Genomic DNA, 20,762 nt, shown 5'->3' with positions numbered 1-20,762 from the left:
ACTAGGAATCCTTTTTAAAATAGATTCGTGAAATAAGTCACAAATGTGTAAATAAAATGGGAACTTCTAAAAATGAAACTAGAAGACAATCCTGAAAGGTGCCACGAAGAAGAGGACAATTCTTGGGAGTTGCTTTACCCTTAAGAAATGTCAGATTATCTCCCAAAGTGGAAAGTACTAGTAGGTATAGCCCCAAATCTTAGTTAATCCCTAATCATAAATGCTCAGCAATGGAATTTCAGTATGAATGTGATGACGTACTAGTACAGCAGAACAGGCCAACTCTGAAATGAAGTTCTAATTTGGAAAACCAATGAGGGGCTGGAAAATTACCCCACCGTTCCATTGGGTGCCCCCTTCAGCCTACCTCCACTGGAAGACTCAGACCCTTCTGGTCTGGTGGGATGCCCCAGCCCAGAAAGCATTAGGGTCTGTCTTCAGTATTCATTTCCTCTGTGCCATCTGGGCAGACAAGTATGTGATATTATTGAATATTCTGGTTCAAAAGGCCTTTCCCTCCAGGTATGTTAAGTTCCAGGTTGCATGGGGATGTGGGAGCAAAAAGAAAAGGGCAGAGAGATCAAGAAGAGAGCTCCTGAAAATATAAATAGGAAGGTGAATTCAAGATTTGCTTCCAATCAGCTCTATTCTGCCCTTAATTAGTGCTCACTGCAGCATTAGGTAGCTTTAAACAATCTTTGCTGGGAAGCAAGATCTATTTCTGAATACACCAATGCCCTCTGTGTGTTCTGAAGCTGAAGCCACATTGAAAAAGAGGGCGAGTGGGAGAGTGGAGCCAGAGCTCTTGTTTTTCTTATATACAGAAAGAAATGAGAAAAAATGTATCATGTTCAAAATGATCCTTACTGAATCCTGTGTAAGTCACCCAATGTTTTCCAAGAGGCACTTGGCACTCTTTTCAATGTAGTTTAGTAGGTCATAAGGAGGAGCCCTGGGGGCGCAGTGCTAAGGTCCTTGACTGCTGACCAGAAGGCTGGCGGTTCAAAGCCACCAGCCACTCCTCGGAAGGAAGATGGGGCAATCTACTTCCCTAGAGATACTACCTCGGAAACCCAAGGTGAGGTTGCTATGAGTTGGACTTGACTCAACAGCAATGAGTTTAGTTTTTTGTTTGTTTTTTTTTTTAGGCCATAAGGTGAATAAAACAAGGGAACATGAGTGAGGCCCACAAGGAGAATTCTAAAGAAAAAGATGCTCCTGAGCCCCGGAGGAGAAACTCACCGTCTCAGGGTCTGAGTTCTGCAAACCTCAGGCTCCTCCCTTTGTCACTCTTAAAATGCCTTTCATTTGTGACCTCACATTTAAGCTTTCCTTTAACCTTTGTGTGCAGAAGATGAGTCTCAGAGTGGCAAGTGCACCTGAGACACAAACCCATCAAATTCTTCCTCCTGTAACTCTCCTCCCGTGGTGCAGCAGGGCAGCTTCAGCTTCTGCCTTACTTTGTTCTCCTCAGAATTCTTACCACTGTCCTTTGTCATTCCAGGACCTCGATAAAGAGAGCCACTTGGTAAACACAGCAATGAGTTTGATGCTAAGAAATGGTTTATGCCACCGAAAATAATGGTGTTTCTTTCGTTACATATTTTGTTTGTTTGTTTTCTCCTTTTGCCTTGGTTACTAGGAAGCTCAAAAGAAATTTCTGCTCAATTATAAGTCACTCCTCTTAGTATATTTCCCTCCACTTCACCAATTACAGTTAAAGTTTCTCTATTCATATTCTTACTCGTTACAGTTTCTCTATTCATATTCTAATGGTTCTATTGAATGTGTATCTTTAATTCTAACTTTCCTCAAATGATACATTGAATATTTATATATTGTTGTTATTTGCCGTGGAGTTGGCCCTGACTCATAGCGACCCCTCCTTGGGTTTTCGAGGCAGTATCACTACGGAAGTAGGATTGCCCAACCTTCCTTCCAAGGAGTGGCTGGTGGGTTTGAACCGCCAGCCTTCTGGTTAGCAGTCAAGTGCCTTAGGCACTATGCTACCAGAGCTCCTATTTATATATTGGTAGAATATAATCATTAAATGAAAGGCTCTTACCATGCCTATAAATGTGTTCCTACTTTTACCCACTCTTTGAAATATTCAGATTTCCAAATTTCTGCAAAGAAAGTGTTTCTTTGTTTTTCCTATTGAAAACTAACTCTGAAACAGTGAGTGGTGTGCAGCTTTTTGAACAAGTTCATGAATAAGGATGTTTCTGGAAGGGAAAGAAAAAAACCAGTGGCAAAATACAAAATATAAATGACACTGCGCTAAAATGGCACTCACAAAGTCCTGGTAAGAATGATGTCTCCAGGGGTAGGCATCTTCTTAAGGGAGGAATGATGGAAAGGTGACTCGAGCACTTATTAAATTACAAAAGGAATGATTCAATATGGCGGGTGAGTAAACGCCCATATGGCAATCTTCAGAAAAAAATCCGTGGCACTATACGGCACCATTTACTTTTCCTGAGAGCTGGCTACTTTTCTAAAGGGGGGAATCCTTGTAGGATTTTAACAAGAGAATTTCTAGACCAAACTAAAAGCCAAATAGCCGAATTATCTGAAGAAGAAAGTGAAGGCTACCTCTTTTTGTACAAAAAGACTTTGGCTGGGATTGCCAGGATAGTGACTCAATTGTTTGAAGAAATCCTTCTTTAAAACTAGAGTGTGATCATCTAAGACCCAAATCCTTAGTATTCTAGCAGCTTCCAGTTGGTCTCCATGACTCAGTACTTTGCATACTGAAACTGTTTAGGTGGAATGCCTAGAAATGACTAAACCATGAAAGAAGAGTTTTGTGCAAACTAAGTCTCAAAGATTCAGCCCCATTATCTATTGCTGCGGACTCAATTTCATTTTATGGTAGTTTTTCAAAGTCAGCCTCCTGGCTAGAAACATCATAGAGGTTTCTGCTAATTTCTGTGACTAAGTTGGTAAAAACGACAATAAGGAAAAACAAAACTGAAGTCAAACAACATTGGTTCTGGAATAGATGTAGAGGTCTGACATATGCCTAACTAACATGACACAAAGGCACACTTTGAGCTTAAGACTTACTCAGATGCAACATTTATAGTTTGTGACAGAGCTGGAATTTCTCATTCACTTGGTTCATGGCAGAGACAATAAACTAAATGGATATGAAGAGCAAAGCTGATTTCTCTGCCTTTGTAACTGATCTGTAATTACTCCCATTACTACTAAGATTCATGACTATTCATTGTGCTTCCTTCATGCCAGGCACAGCACTAAATACTTTTCTCATCCTGGCTTGTTAAATCCTTACAATAATCCTATGAGGTATATGCTCTGATTGTCCTCATGTTACAGATGAAGAAACTGAGGCCCAGCAGGTGAGGAACCTGCTGATGGGGGAGTAGCTGGTAAATAAATCCAAACTCAAGCCATCTGGCTCCAGAATCTGTGCTCAGGGCTGTATTGCTGCCAAAGCCCATGGTGAATGTCTTCACACAAGGCCATCCTGGATTTAAGCAAAGCAGGTCTATAAACGTCTAAGACCCACAAATAAACCAGTAAACAAGCAGTCCCATAAATAAAAACATGTGAGGGTTCTAATGAGACAGCCATAAGGACCTGTGCCCATCCCATACTTCTCACTCACATTAAAAAAAGCATTTCAATAATCACAAAAGATGGCTGCATGTTAAAAAGGGGCTTAGAAGAAGAGGTTTCCGAGAGGAAGAGGAAGGTTGTAGGTAATTCAAACCAGCTTACTACTGCTATCTGCTTCTGTGGTCACCTTCCTGCGACGCAAAATCCTCTCTAACTCAGTTTCACTGTTTTCAGTTTCAAGGGATTTTAAGCTTCTTGAACTAGTGGATTTGTTAAGTGTCCCCTAAAGTGAAAACAAAACAAAAACAAAAAGGTTAATGTTTTAACACAATATACAAAAAAAAAAAAAAAAAAAAAAAAAAAAAACATAAGAAAATCAAACCACAAAAACATTATCAGAATTTGAAAGGAATTAGGGAATAAAACAAATTTGATACATATATACATATACATTAATGTGCATGTCTCTGGCAACACTTAGTGTTGGATCATTTCAGAAGATGTTGTATTGATGCTATCAATTTTCGTATCACAAGAACACCTCTTGATGAGTTAATACATGAAATCAGTGGTTGGAAGGTCCTCGCACTTTGATGATCAAGATTCTGACGTGTGCTGATCCCATGGAGAAGACAACAGATACACTGGACTCACCTTTCAAAGACATCTTGATATGGCCGCCACGTACTACTGAACCCCAAGCCTTGTGGCACTGAAAACAGGTGGGGCTGACTCTTCAGAAAGAGTGACCACGGTCGTATGCCTGGTGACAGTGTTGGCGTGGCTGCCAGAGGAGGCGCAAAAGGCTCCCCAGTGACCCACCCAAAGAAACGGTGTGGAGGGCATGCAGTCATTCAGGGTGAAAGAGAAGGGCTGAGAGTCAGCCAAGGAGGCGAAGAGGAGCCAGGCCTCTTGATTCTACCTCCCTAACAGAGGAACAAGAAGGAGCTCTGAAGGCACAGTGGTTAAGCGGTTGGCTGCTAACCAGAAGGTTGGTAGTTTGAACCCACCAGCAGGAGGAGAAAGATGTGGCAATCTGCCTCCATGAAGATTTACAGCCTTGGGAACCCTCTTGGAGCAGTTCTAATCTGTCCCACAGGGTCACCATGGGTTGGAATTGATTCGATGGCAAAGCGTTTTATTTGTTTGTTTTAAAAACAGAGGAGTCAGTGAATGTAGTCAGGTCCCAGAAGATACTGCAGGGAATGAGCAATGCCACAACGCTGTACGCTGCTGACCCGGGTATGAGCTTTTAAGAAGACAGAGGGGGCCTTTGGAATGACTCGCAGTCCTGCTCCCCTAAGACTCTTGTTACGGAGGCAGAGCTACGCTTTTCCGTCTCCACCAGCATCTCCGGCACCAGACAAGTGTTTGGACAGAACAAGGGGTGAGACGCGTCTTCACAGTGATATGAAAGGATTAGCTCCCACCATCACTGGCAGTCCTCCCGTGTTCCCTAGGAAATAAAGGCCTACTCTTTCTTTGAAAAGGTCCTCAACTGTGCCACAGGCTTAAAATACAAACTGGCAGAACCACAATCTTTTGCTCATAGCAAATCAGAACCTCAAGTCTGGTATAATTTGTCAGAGTTCATGCTACCTTCAGAAGGCAGCTTTTTTCCAAGGCTAAAAACTAGGCCAGCCTTTGTAATTTCTGAAGTTACTAAGAGTTTGCCTTAAACCTGCTACCTTCCTCCTGCTAACCTCCTGAAGGATTCTAATAATTCTACTGTCTACAAATGGAAACCCACGATTCTTTGGCCTGTAACACAAGAAGGGTGGCTTGGAGAATCAGGTGGTTACAAATCTCAAATGATAGAGGTTATTACATCATTTTATTCAGAAAGAGTCGTGTGTGTACATCACCCGCCCCCCCAGTGTATTATTATGGAAAAGTAACCCGTTGTGAGATCAGGAGAAACTGCTACCAAGGTTAGGAAGTCACATTCCTTTGTTGTCAGCTGCCTGACGGAAACTGCTGTGTAAAATACATAGTAAGTCTTCTATCTTACAAGCAGATGATACTCCTCCCTGGAAATACCCACAAGCCCAAGTCCAAAGGAAAATCTTATCACAAGCAACACTGTAACAGCTTATTTTATAATTTAGAAACGGGAGGATTATATTTATTTATTTAATAGTTAACAATGCAGATCTGTCTCCACTCACTGAACAGTCACACAGGACGCCATGATTGGCACTGACAGGTAATGAAAAGAGACCTAAAGCCACTTTAAATAAATCTGAAAAAGGTACTAGAATAACTACTCACAAATAATCTGTGTTTATAATTTTTAAAAATGCACTGTCTATATCATTTGTTGACAGATATTTTTATGGCCATTAATATTACAATAACTCATAAAACTAGTAATTGTCACAATGTAAAAGATATCCTTATGGCTGGAGTTAATTCAAGGAAATGTGTGTGCTTGTGTATACAGACATATACACAAACACACACATATAACTTCCAAAGATATCTTTCATTCATGAATTTATCTTTCATAATACTCTCCGTTTGGCATGAGGATAACAGCATAATTTCACTCAAATTCTTGACAGTGGGCAGCTGTCTTCTCATCACACCAGAAACTGAAGGAATCCTTCTACCACCTTTTAATCTTTGAATCTTAAACTTTCTTCTTCACTTACTGACTGGTGTGGCTGATTTAGTAAATGAGCAAACTCTAAGTACAGAGGGAACGATGAAAGTAAGCTTTCTGTATGCTTCTCACTTGGAATGATCGAGGATCCCAGCTAATAAACAGCCAGACTATCTTAATCAGCTATTTATATTAGAATGATAGAAATTAAGAACCAGAAATTACCTTAGAAACCACGTGGCACACACAATTCCTTTGCTTTACAGACTAGAGAACTCAGGGTCAGGAGGAGCCTGAGTTTGGGCCTCGTCCCACAGCTTCATGATGTGGCTGGATCTGGATTGCAGATCTTCTTGTGCTTTCTCTACTTAAATCTTGTGACCCTTTAGCAATCTTAGTTTCCATGTTAGTTAAATGCTCATGATAATGACTAATCTAATTGTCAAGTGGAAAAATTGACTAGTCAATAATTTCTGAGTATGCTGAAAATCTGAAGATGCTTGAAAAAGACCCATAAAAGAATTGTTTTAAATGCTCCTTTCAGCAACGATTATGGGTCATGGTGACACAGTATGATTAACACAATTGGACCTCACTAACTTGTAAGTGTAAAAAAATGTTGAAGTGGCCAGTGTTGCACTAGGTATGTTTTTTTTTTTTTTTTACAACAGCACCAAAGCTGATTTTGTTCCTTTGATTTACAGTCAACTGAATTTGTAAAGAGAATTGTCGATTAATTTGTATTGATTTGTTCTTCAGAATCACCATTTCCACACAGAGTGGCTTTCAAATGACTGAGGAAACTCAAGTGGTTTCCCAGACCTCCAAACCCCTGTGTGGCGATGGCACGTAGAAGACAGACATCTTTTATTTATAAAATGCACAGCTTTAAAAATTGAGTAGGAACAGGCTTAGAAGAATGAGTTTAGTCGACACTGAGACTTTAAAAATTTGCTTGAAAACTCAAAATAAAGAGAGGATTTCCATCCCCCCTAAACCAGAGACTTTTTTCTCATCCATGGGCAGGTCAAACCTCTAAGTGTGGATGGACTTTACAACTCAGGTCAGATTCTTTTTCAACCAAAACACAGGCCCAGGAGTTTTCTCCTGGTTTCTGTCCTACAGTGGAACTGAACACAGTGTTACGTGGTCCAACATACAAGCACTCACTCTCCACACTTCTGTGCACACTCTGGAGGCCCCTCACATCCTCTCATGTTTGACTTATGCCACGACTGTGCGGCTCGTACTGTGTGCTATCCTGGTATGAACTCTGATAATCCTAATACGCTGAACTCCAACAGGAGCAACAATAGAACCCCATCTGATTGGTAGCTGGACTAGGGATTCCTTCCTGTCTCACAAGAACGTACATGGTGCCCCCCAGGTGACTGGGAGCTACCAGCGTTCCCTTTAAGGAAGCTTCTATGTGCCATCTGGCAAAGAAAAGTAGGAGAGAGGGTCACGAGCTCCATTTCTTCTTTTTAATTAATGCGTAGTGAGAATATTGACAGAACAATGCATCAATGCTAGATAAGGGAGAGCAATCTAGGGACAAATATCGGACAAGGAGGATGGGGGCAAGTTACAGAAAAGGAAGACGTTTTCTAAAAATTCCTAATTTGTCAATTATTGCACAAACCTAAGAGACTTCTCTCCTGGAAGTGACACAAAATTATAGTGAATATGATCTTTAAGAGCAACTCAGTAAACGTGCTGGTACCCACATTATAGGATGGGAATGCGATCTCCTGGGCAATCAAATATTATCTTAGGGCTCTCATGTGGACACCTGAATTTTCAAATAAATGTGAGCTTTGAAGTTCAAACTCTGTATGATGTTTTTCTTTCACTGATGATCCACCCAGAACTCTATCTAGAGCCTCCCAGTGCCCCTAGGGCAACTTCCTGAACAGGAATTACCCTTCCGGCATGGTGACAACAGAAGGGACTGACAATAGGGAGTGCTTAACACAACGCTGGGTAACAGACTCTTCTCATTATAGTGAACCCATTAGATAATAACCACGTGGCTTTCTCAGTGGCTTTAATACTTTATTCTGGAGGGAGACCACCACTGTTAGCCAGTGATATACCTCTCTTCAGTGCTAATCCCACTCACCTAAAACTAAAGCAAACTAATTACGCCATTCTGAGTTAAGTCTACTGTTTAAAGACACGCTTGATGAAAATAATTTTGTTTACCACAATTATGTGGATGTCTACACGCAATGCATAATTAGCACAGCAACAACAAACATAGGCGTATTTAGTCCTCTACCTCCGCCCCCATGTTAGCTGACTTACTGTGCATAATAACTGGTATTGGGACCATAACAGGATCTGAGAACAGAGCTCTTAGTATCTGAAACATTTTCTAAGTGAGGCGTTTGTCTGAATGCAACTGTTGGGGAGGGCAGTAGCCATTTACGTCATTGGCAAAAACTCACACTCTGGAAAGCAGAAATGAGACTAGAGATGGGCCCTAAGTGTGTTTTATGATGGGTGTGAATTACGCTTAGGAAATGAAATTGGTAACCTAAAGGGAAGAACTCTTACTCTGGTCTATGGGTTACTGTCACAACATCTTTTTGAACTGTGATAGGAAGCAGACTGTGACCCTGAGACAGACATATTTAGAAGCAGCTCAGGTTTACAGTCAGGGGCCAGGAATTCCACTCTCACGCCCCCAAAACAACCACTATCCATGTCAGGGGCTCTCCTCTCTCTGCTGAGAATAAACATGTACTGATCCACACATGCAGTCAGACAGTTTGTCTTCTAGCTGTGATGCCAGGACTGACAGGACAGGCAAGAATGGGAAACAACGATTTTGGTGAACATGTAACCACTCCCTGAAACGGACTTTGGCTAAGTCTTTCAGAATGGAGAGAGCAAAGTGTTATGGGATACATTATTAACACATGTGACGGAGACGTCCATAAATACAATCAAGTAAACCGTCCAGAGAAATGAGCCTTACTGTGAATGGAAATAAAATACATTCAAAACAATGATCTCTAAAAACATCAAGAAACATTTTCCTTTAATTTCTCTATTAGCTAAATAGTCGGCTGAGACGTGTTCTTACCAGTATTCCTTTGAGTTCATTCACTGCACTTTCAGAGCCTTTAGAAGAGTCCGGCTACAATTTTAAAAAGAAAAAATAATATTACAGAATAATTCAACTTGAATCTAACAAACAAAGATCACGACACGACAAAGCGTTGGTATTCTCTACTGGTGATCTGCATGACTGCCAATTTTTAAACGTTAGGCCTATGTCTTCACATTAGGAAAAACAGCAGCCAGCTTAGTGTGCCCAGAAGGCAGCTACCTAGAAAACTAGCAGTTATGTTCGAAGCAACAGGACTCAAGGTATTGTCTTTTAAATGTCATTTTGTTATCCTTGAGATTTTTTCAAAGATTTAGTTTCAAAGTATTCACTTTTCAGAATAAAAGTTCTTTTTCCATATGCCCTGCTGGACTCGGGCCAGCAAGCCAGGAGCAGAAAGACGGCAGCACAGAGCAGAAGCGAGCGGCGAGCAGGAAACCTCTCTGGGCTCCGTGAGCTTGAAGGCCAGCCTCTGGAGGGCTGGCTATCCTGCTTCAGAAATACCACAACAGGGTGGAGTCAGAGCAGAGGCTAGCAAAGAACTGTGCTTACAGGAGAACATTAGCATCATCTGCTGTCAGCATAGTGAAAGGCTTCCGTGTCTCATCCAAGCGCTCCATCTTACTTAGCAGGAAAGCTAGGTCTCAAGGAAGGCAAGAGTTGAGTCAGGTGTTTTGGGACAAAGTGATTTAGAATGACGTTGTGGGTAATACTTGCCTGCCTGTCCCACAATACCTAACTGTCTCGGTGGACCCCTCCCCTAACGGAGGGGAAATTTGCCATGAAGCCCTCATGAAAAAAGAAGATCTATAATGACCCTTGATCCCCCCTGTACCACTTCTTTTTACAAAGGACAGAGGTGAAGAGAAATCTTGAAAAGAATTCGTGAAGGAAGCCTCCTAGGCTTCTTATTCTTGAAACAGAAATAAGGTTATTTTTCTCCCATCAAGAAATGAGAGGTGATCAACAGCACCCTATAAGCCTTCCCTCTCAGTAGACAAAAAAAGAGTAAGATCCCATTTCAATTAAGAAAAATACAGAGAGAGAGAGGTTTGCTGCTCATGTGCAAATTAGAATAAGGCATTAAACTTTCAGAGCGCAGGTCTTCTGTGAAATATACATGCCATCAGTGCCAGTCATAGCTCTAAGTCACTAATTTTAACCACACCAACGCCACCAACAATATCAAGGAATTTAGAAAAAAGTGTAGTTAAATTAGTATCTTCAAGGCAGGCTTCACTTCTGCAAATAAACTGTTCAGGTGACCAGCTGTGACTTTTGAACAAATGCCTCACCAAAAGGTATACTCCAAAGTGCCGCCATGCCACTCAAGCTGCCCGGGGAACGCACAAGCCCTTTGAAGCCTAGAGCACGCACTGTCCTACGTGTGCCATTTCAGGAAAGCACTGACAACAGGGGAAGAAGTCTGGACTCGAGCATGCAATGACCGTATGCTGTCAAGGTTATCAATCAGGTTGTTCAGCACCACATCTCCATAGGTTAATGATTACCAGCGAAAAACCCAGGTGTCCACTGATCCTTGTTCAGTTGCTTTCCAGACTGTGAACTGACATTAAAGAATGTGTAACTGCTGGAAGAATCATGGGAAGAGAGAAAAGGTACAAAGTGATACTCTGAAAATGAAAGAAGTACGGAACATTGATTGCTTAGGATTTAAGAATTTGTCAACACTTTTTCTTCCTAAACTAATTTCATGTTTCTTTATGACACCACATTTTTCTCTAGTAACAGTTTGGATTTGCTTCTTCTTTCCATAACAGTCATGACGTAAGCATCATAAAAATGCACTCTTTTCAAAGCTTCTATTCAGATGCTGCATTTTAAAGTGCATTCATGTCCTTTTCCCATTTGACTCTGACAGTAGCCCTGTGAGTCAGGGCTCTGCTCTGCTCATTTAGTGGAGAAAAGGCCCGGGGTGGGGGAGGGGGAGGGCTGGGCAGCGGTGCCAGGGCCCCGACGCCAGCATCAGTGCTCCTCACCCACCACCAGACACCAGCTCTGAAACTGCTGTGCCGGATGGTCCCATGCACTTGGATTCTCCCTGGTTTAGACTCTGTCCCTTACCAAATGGCTCTCAATCACTGGCACAAGGACCACTCTCCACAGTTGGCCAAAGCTTCTGTTTCACTTGATGGACATCTACTCTTCAGCTGAGTGTTGTTTCCCTCTTTCCAACCCTGACTCTGTGCAGGCCTACACATGGCCACGCCAGCCTTGCCTGCCATCTTGCCTGCCTACGACCAAGTGGCAACTGTAACCGCCCAGATGCACTGGCCCTGAACAGTGTGACACTGAGGACTGCTCATGCAACTAAAGAAGGGCAACAGCCTCAAGAGTGACAAAGAACCACAGAAGTTTGGCTCAGAACAAAGTGAGAGGGAAGAAGAAGAAGAGAGCCAGCCTGTGGACAGCTAAGCAGAGTGGGGAGAGAAGGAACATTTGAAAAGGGAAATGCAGACACTCTAATGCTGGGCCATTTGAATGGGGCACACACAGAGAGGGAAAGAAGGTGGTGGCACCGACCCTCAGGAGCCTCAACGTTTCCCGGAGTGCTCGCTGCGGGCTCCTTTAGGAAGCACCTGACAAGACACATCTGTGTGAAATGTTCTCCTTGAAATGACCTGGAATAAGTCACTCTCGACAATCGGCCTGATGTAGTTCTCATCAAATTTCAAATTGTTACATTTTTAAAAGGAACAGCAAGGAGAGAGAGGGAGAGAGCGAGAGAGAGAGAGAGGCATCTGACAACTGCATACCTTTGCCTTCGGTCTGGCTGCCTGATTCACTGGTCTGAGGTGAACCCCCTTTTTGATTCTATCCATCATCTCTTCCACCGCTTGCCTCTTCAGATCTGTGACTTCTTCTGCTGCTCAAAGAACAAACACATAAGTCATCTTATATACAAAAACCCCAGCTACATCCTGCATCTGGTGGCTGAGAAAGAGTAAACTATATAATTAATCACAGTCATTTTTCGGATAGAGACACAGGCCACTGACCATTTACCAAGGTTAGCAAAGCTGTCAGGTACCAACTTTCTTTTTAAATATCTCATCAGAAAAATAAAAGTTATAAAAATTAAGATCAAATGCGTAACATGGAAGTCAATACTGTCTCACATGTTAAACAATTAAGATGGATTTTGTTCTGTCAGAATGTAGAGACTTTAGGTCTTTAAAAATTCAACTTTGTACCTAGTCCCAAATAATCATTCCTCTTTGTCTCATAGATGTTTTTATAACTTGCAGCACATCCATTTCAAAGACTGAGCCCGCTGAAGGAACAACGATCAAAAGGCTCATCTGAATAAAAAATCAGAGACCTTTTCCCTGCAGGAAGAAATTTCGTCAAAGATGAGCAGCAAATAGGTAAAATCTATTTGTAAACCACCATCTTTTGTTTAGGAATCACATGGAAAGAAAACTTTGAAGTAAATCTTTCTCAAGCCTTTTTAAAGTGTTCACATTAAAAGAAAACATACATCTAGAAATGAATGCAATTAAGTAAATTTGGGAAAAAGATTGTCAATTGTCTAATCTTTGTGTTATTTCACTTCAAAAACAATAAAGCCATTGAGATGTGTATGAGAGGTGAGCTTAAACCTGTTGATCAGAATAGTGAAATCTGTCCCTCTCTTGGAGACTGGCTGAACCCAAAGCAAAGAACCATTTTGGAACATTTATCACCATCAGCGGGGATTCTAGACACTGTGTTTAACTCCCTGAATACCCTGTTGCTATTGAGTCTGTTCCAAGGCAACACAACTCTGTGTGTTACAGAGCAGGACTGCTCCGTAAGGTTTTCTCGGCTGTCACTTTCATAGAGGCAGATCCCCAGGCCTTTGTTCCACAGTGCTTCTGGGTCGGGTCAGCCAGCCTTTAGATTAGTGGTCACACGGAAACCACCTGTGCCACCCAGGGACCCTCAGATCTTGTGTTGACCTCCATGAATTCACCTCAACCAATGCATTTAAGTTATCTCATAAAGGCCTTCCAACTACCATCTGTGATGGACTCCACAGGGCCTAACTTCTTCCAAAGTTTTGGCTTTAAGTGACTATTGATATTTTTACTATTTGAACATGACTAAGCCCAAATAGGTTGGCTTTGAAATGGAGGTCACAGCAATTATACCTTCAAGCTAATTAGCACAGCAGTAGGCTTGGTGGGGAGGAGGCTCAAAGCCTAGCTTCTTGTTCAGCTACCTGGCCAGATTTCATTCGACCCCTGGGAAAGTCATTCCTGTTATGCAAGTTGCCTAGAAGAGCAACTGTAAGAGCTCAGAAGGTTCCATTATCCCCAACCTTGCAGCCCCACAATGAGGAGATCACTGTTTTATTCATTTACCACACATCCCAGATTGGACCGTCCTGACTTCAAATACTGCTTTGATCATCTTCACAAAACACTGAAATGCTGGCAATGAACATTTCTCACCACTACACAACGTTTTTCAGGCCCAGAGGTCAAGCAATTATCTTTTGCCAGGCAACGTGAGAAACAGGGTCACCAAAGTTAGGAACTCATTCGCCGGCACACAAAAGACCAAACTGTGAGTTGATCAACCATGTGCCCAGAAGCAGCATGTTCTTGGGCAGCTTCTGGGCTCACAAGCTTCAACCCGGGGACAGACAACGAAAGCACTGTGGGAAGAAATCCACTCACTCACACTCAACTCTCTCACTCCCTCATTCACGCACCTCTAGCTGAATACCTAGTCTGCACTACAAAGTGCTTTAGCTGATCCCTCTCCATCATCAGGGGAGACAAAACCCGATATACCATTCAGGCGTCTGGTATGGGCATGGAGTTTATTCGTGGGAATTTAAAAAGTATCTTCAAAAAACATTTGATTTTCAGGAAGGCTGCCATTTTGAGGGAGACTGAGAAAAGCTGAGGGCAACAAGAACACCGCCTACCAACAGATTAGCACTCTGCAAGGAAGGACTGAAACCCAATTAAATGCACCATACGAAAACTAATGAAGGCAGACAGATGGAGAATTATGGTCAACACCATTCAAGTCTGCGACAGCATCTAACATAGCAGGAATTTAAAGCAGTTTTTCATATCTGCTTGCCAGGATCATAGTGATAATCAGAGAAGTGCCGCTATCTGTATTGTGTACAGATTATAAACTAGGCTTTAATTTCTCAGCCTTTTTCAAATGTAAAAGCTTAATTGGTTTTAAGGAAAATAAATCACTCTTACCAGATTCCCTGCTCAGGCACAATGTAAGGGCGATGTTAGCCACACAAGCTTTCCCACTCACCGACCCTGTTTTTGAACTAGCAAAAAGCAAGCCCCATACCAACTTCCAAACTATCAAGCAGTTCTAATAAATCAGCAAGGATCGCCTACGGAGAGCTCATGGTATGTTTTGTAATTCTTTCTGCAATCACGCAGTTAGTAATTGTCTCACCAAAGTATGTAATCAGGGGGACAATGGAAATATGCAGGATACTGGAGATTACAGGAAAGGGACAAATGAAGACAACAGGTCTAATGTTATTGAACTGCCAGAGGGAGACACAATCAAATGTTCTTTGAGTTTGTGCTTCAAGGTCACACCTGGATCAGAAAGCTACATGTAATTAATTGAGGCTTAAATTTTAAGACCCACTTGAAAAATAAGTTTGTTCCTAAAAAAAAAAAGACCCACTGACAAAACCATCATCTTATTGCTCAGAAAGACCTTCTGTCACTACCTAGAAGAAATTAAAGTGAATTTTTAAATTCCATAGGAATGTACTTTCTTTCACTAAATTCTTAAGAAGGCATCGAAAAAAATCTCATTCCACCATGATGCCTAAGATCTCTAAGGACACACCATAGTGGAGTACGTCTGAGGCTGACCTGAGGTCATGGAGTTAAGGGAACTCCCTTATCTTCAATAATCACAAGACCCTGCAGAAAGAGGGTGCCCTCCACCCTCCAGAAGGTGACAGGGGCCTTTCCTTTCCTTTCCTTTGTTTTTTAAAGTTAGCATTTTGAGTATCTTCTATGTACTGGGCATAACTCTAAACACCTTTCATGTTGTGACTCATTCATATCCACAACCCTATAGACATGGTACAACTAGGACCTCCTTTCTATGATGAGCAGACTGAGTCACAGAGGTAAGAAAATATCAACGAAGCAATGGCTTAAATACGTGATAAATTGCTGGTACACCTCTAAATCCCAGAACTGGTCCAATAAATGTACTGGTGTCAAGACTAGAGTGAGTGACTTCAAAGCATGATAGAATTTCTTACATTCAGACCTTAAAACTACTTCTCATATATTCCACAGACCTTCCTTCCCCACATCAAGCTTTTTAAGAGTCGTAACAGAGCAATGAAAGTTTCCTCTCATATGCTCTGAAAAGCTTACCAAGTGTACATTAAGAGCCATAAGATGTTAGTGCAAGAATGAAAACACTGTGATAGTGAGACGGGCCCCTGTGTCATGAATGTAAACCTGTAAGAGTCACAGGTGATTCCCGTGTGGGATGCTCTACATTGTTCTTCATAGATCGAATCATCGTTGATTTATTTATTCATTCTACAGCTACCTGTCAGTGTGAACTATAACAACAAGAAATAACTGACTTGTGCCGCAGCAATGCTGCTCCAGTATGTATCATTAAGGACCATGATTCTAGGGCTGCTCATCAAAAATTCCTTGAGCAACAGAGAATTACACTTCTGTGTCAATATCTCTATTTAGATGCCCAAACAACCATCCAATAGCCCTAGGATGTAAGAGAAAATACTGCCACATTCCATGAATTATAAATGAAATATCATTTTTATATGGAAAACTCCAGGCTCCTAACACTGAGGACTGAGAAGCTCCAGATTACTTTTTTATTTAAGGGGATAGTTGAGGTTGACAAACTGATAACAGAATCTACTTCAAGGGAAAAATCATTTCATTCTGACCGCCCTCCTGACCCTCTAAAACATACTGGTCGTTCCAAAACAAGATTGAGACAAACAACATTTAAATTACAGTGTCAGGGGAAGCTGAGAGTAAACTAGATCAGGGTTGCCCTGCAATTTACCAAAGGCAGGACTGCTCTGGAATCAGCAATGTCCTGTGCAAAGTGGAATATTTGCCTTTCAGTCCCACTGCTGTTTAGAGGAAGGACAATAGGAGGCCGGCACTGAAACTGTAGGTGAAAGATCACACAGCTCTCTTTGTTTGTAATGGTGCGGGGAGGTTCCTGGCTAAGAAAGAAAACACAAAGTCCAAACTTCATTCACTACATGGGAAAGCTGAGTAAACCCTCAATGAACTTGCAGTCCATCCAGGTGGACAGATGTGGAAACAGTACCAAGGCAGGAAGCAGGATGAGACATTAAGTCCACACTGTAGCATAAGTTGAAGCAAAATGCTATAGCAACACACAGCAATGAGCTCTTCATTCTGGATTGTTCATAACTACGAGTAAATGAGGAGGAGGCAGAGCCTGGCTCACACAGGCCCTCTGCCTGGAATCTGCTCAGGGCATATGGCATTAGACCAGCACCTTGCCTGAGGAGAAGGCTTCAACCTGAGGAAGGGCAGAAGGGCGAGTCTGGAATGAGTGCAATGGGCAGCAAATGCATAGAGGCCTTGGAGCTAACGGCCCAGCCATGAGACTGGACAGATGTAATGAGGGATGGAGCTGAAGCAAAGGCAGTCTGGACGACTCACAGGCAGTGAGGAGCACCGAAACGTCATGAGGCACAGGCCAATGGTGTCAGACCTCTGATCTCAGAGCGCCACCCTGCCAGTGATACAGAAGCGGCCGGACCCAGACACTGAGATGCTAGTGATATAGAAGCGGCCGGACCCAGACACCGAGAGGCACAAGCAGCCAAAAAGCAGCTTCCGCCAGTCTGGGCCTGAATCAGGCCAATCCACCACGGTCTGGACCTAGCAGACACTGGGCAAACACTGCTGAGTCGAATTTGGGTTCTACAGCTCTCAGCATAAAGCACCAAGATGTGGCCCCAGCAGTTGAGTCCTTGTTCTCAGTGTGGCAACATACCAACTACTCTCAGCTCTGGGACCCAACTCTGCTCTCAGCCACCTGGTGCCTCTGCTCAAGAGGAAGGCCCTTCTCCCTCCCCTGCCATCTGCTCAGACCACCCTCTCGACCAATCACCACGTGCTGTTGCTTTCACTCCCCTGAACAGATCCCCAGTTCACCCATTTCCGTCTACCCCCACCGCTACCCTCCATCACCCTTCATCTGAACCCTGCCACGGTCTCCTTCTCTCCACCCTCATCCCGTTAGTCTGCTTTCTGTTCCCTCACTGCGGCCAGGGTGACTGTCCTCACGCTGCACTACTGCTCAAAACTTCTACCGTCCTCAAGTAAATTCCAAGACCTGGCGCATGGCTCCCCTGCCCATCTATCCGATTTCCTCTCTTGCAAATCATGCTTTCCAGCCCATCAGCTTCTTTCACGTTTCGATAACATGGCACACTCCTTCCCCACTTTGGGCCTTTGAATTCACTGCCCCTCTATCTGAACTGCTTTTACCCTAAAAACCTGCCCTCTCTCGACTTTTAAAATCTACAAATACTCAGCTTAAACATCACTTTCAGACATCAGTGGTATACTCCCGTAACTCCTAGAACCTCGTCCTCCTCTTTCATGGCACTCATTGAAAACTGTACTTGAATCATTATATATTTAATTAGTCAGTTACTTGTTTACTTCCTGTCTCTCCCACAACAATGTAACCTCTGTATCTTACGTCTCCAGTACACAGCATAAAGCCTGACAGGTAGTAGGTACTTGATAAAATCTCACTTGCTACCAACTCTAAGAGGCCTTTCCCTAAACCCTCGTTTGGAATTACTCCCTCTCTTTCCCTTACACTCCCACAGCTTCTTGTCCCTTTATTAAAACACATTTCCTGGTATATCTCCTCTAGACAAAAGACTACACAAAGGCACTGACTGTATTTGGCTCATTTTCATAGTTGTTAAGTTCACATTTCTCCCCTGACCATCTCTTCATAGTCAAAGAACTCAGTCCAGGTATATGATAAGTATTTAAAAATTGTACACCGTCAACTGCTTCAGGAAAGGTGAGGTGACGCTTACTTGTTTCTGGCTGGGTTGGTTTTTCTTTCTTTGCACCGCTGCCGCTGGGGTGGGAACGTTTCCGGATCATGGACATGAGGGACCTTTGGGAGAAAGAGAAAGATCGACAGGAAATCACTGGGTGTCTCGTGATTCAAGAAATAAAATGCAGAGATTCTAAATAATCAGTGAAAATCCAGCTGTTCTCCAGGTGCGTTTGAATGCATAACTAGAATTCAAGTAGGCTACATTTCATTTTTAATGGAAATCACATTAAGGAAGGGAAATGTGTCTTATCCCTTTCCGTGCAACGTGAAACCAAATATGAAGGGAGGAAAGTGCTATAATCACTAAACAATGCACACACATTTAACAAAATGAAACATACAGAAAAAGCCTCCCATATCCACATCTAAAATTCACAAACAACCAACAGCAGCTGTCCATGTAATACATCTGATGGAGAAGAAAGGACAAAGAATCATCGAAGGTTTCAGATGAACGAGTAACACGTTTTCAGTATCTATTTGTGAAATATGGGCATAAGAAATTCTGAATCTGCATGCAATCGACCAAATACCTAGGGATATGGTATATTTAGACGACTGCTTTTCTGGTCCGTGTACTAAAAAACTATATCATGAAAAACTTGATCACATTAAAATTTAGAAGCCTCCATATATTAAAAGCCACCATAAAGAATAAAAAGACAAGCTACAAATCAATAAGGAAATGCAGACAACCCAATAGAAAAATGACAAAAGCCCTCAACAGGCACTTCACACAAGACGATGACCAAGCTGTCAAAGTACCTAAAAAAAGGTGCTTGACTCCATGAATTAAGTCCATGAAAACACAAATTAAACCCACACTGAGGTACTAGTGCACATTTCTCAAATAGAACTTAGAGTCTGACAATATCAAATGCTGCTGGGAATGTGGAATAACAGGAATAAATTGGTAAACCCACTGCCATCAAGCCGATTCTGACTCATAGTGACCCTATGGGACAGAGCAGAACTGAGCCCACAGGGTTTGCCAGGTTGCAATCCGTATGGGAGCAGGTTGCCATTATCTTTTTCTCATGGACAGGTGGTAGGTTCGAACCGCTGACCTTCTAATTAGCTTCTTGATTAGCAGCTGAGCATTTAACTCCCAGGGCTCCTTAAACTGGTGCCACCACCTTGGAAAACTGGTGTTATCCAGCAGAGCTGAGGATGCACACATACTAAGAGTCAACAATTCTACTCCTAGGTACATGTATTAAAGAAATGTGAGCACTTGTGTATCAGAATGCATGTGCAAGAATGTGCATGTCCAGTGTCCATGCTACTTTGGCCTGGAAATACCCCAAATGTCCATCAGAACCACAACAGACAAAGAAATGCTGGAACATTCATAAAATGGTTTAGACACCAATGAACATGAGCTTCAGTTTTATAAAATAACATGGATGAATCTTACAAAATGACAGAGTAAAAAGAGCAAGAAATGAAAATAGTAAAATCTCAATCATGCAAAGTTCAAAAAAAGACATTATATATATATATGTATGTATGCATATTCATACAGATTTATGCCTTTTTGAACTTTACTTTATATGTATGTATATATGTGTGTGTGTATGTATGTATACATATGTACATACACATACATATACATATACATACATATATATACATACATGTTTTGGTGGCATAATGCCTAAAGCATTTGACTGCTAACCAGAAGGCTGGTGGTTCAAACCCACAAGCCACTCCTTAGAAGGAAGGTTGGGCAATCTACTTCTGTAGTGATACTGCCTCGGAAACCCAAGGAGGGGTTGCTATGAGTCAGATCCAACTCAATGGCAGTGAGTTTTTATATATACATATATTATATACACACACACAGATACACACACAAACACAGAGAGAGAGAGCACATGCGAGAGAGAGAGACAGAGAGGGAGAGAGCAGCTCTTTGGCATAGTGGGTAAGGCATTCATCTGCTAACCAGAAGGCCAGCAGCTCAAATCCACCAGGTGCTCCGCAGGAGGAAGATGAGGCAATCTACTTCTGTAAAGATTTACAGTCTTGGAGACTCAATGGGGGTTGCTGTGAGTCGGAATCGACTCGATGGCAGTGTTTTCTCTTTCTCTCTCTCTCTCTCTTTCCATATCTATAGAAAGAGAGAGATTGATTGCTTGACATATTGTTGTTGTTGTTGTTGTTGTTGTTATGTGCCGTCGAGCCGGCCCCAACTCATAGCGACCCCTCCTTGGGTTTCCGAGGCAGTTATCACTACAGAAGTTGGATTGCCCAACCTTCCTTCCGAGGAGTGGCTGGTGGGTTTGAACCGCCAGCCTTCTGGTTAGCAGTCAAGTGCCTTAG

The 20,762-nt window shown here is 42.4% G+C and overlaps 1 protein-coding gene across 1 annotated transcript in view; it reads right to left on the bottom strand.

Annotated features, from left to right (window-relative positions):
* The window catches only part of SHTN1 (shootin 1), a 92,449-nt gene that overhangs the window by 14,831 nt on the left and 56,856 nt on the right, over positions 1 to 20,762 (bottom strand). Inside the window, exons 10-13 of the mRNA XM_007936852.2 lie at positions 18,412 to 18,494; positions 12,083 to 12,192; positions 9,282 to 9,335; positions 3,748 to 3,868 (exon numbers count right to left, since the gene is read on the bottom strand). Of these exons, the coding sequence (XP_007935043.1) occupies positions 3,748 to 3,868; positions 9,282 to 9,335; positions 12,083 to 12,192; positions 18,412 to 18,494 (368 nt within the window). The remainder of the gene's footprint in view (positions 1 to 3,747; positions 3,869 to 9,281; positions 9,336 to 12,082; positions 12,193 to 18,411; positions 18,495 to 20,762) is intronic.

The sequence above is a fragment of the Orycteropus afer genome, unplaced genomic scaffold, assembly GCF_000298275.1.
Source record: "Orycteropus afer afer isolate SDZICR_OR568_19922 unplaced genomic scaffold, OryAfe1.0 scaffold00038, whole genome shotgun sequence".
NCBI lineage: Eukaryota > Metazoa > Chordata > Mammalia > Tubulidentata > Orycteropodidae > Orycteropus > Orycteropus afer.
The sequence above is the reverse complement of the archived record's forward strand: the minus strand, read 5'-3'. Positions and strand labels throughout refer to the sequence as shown.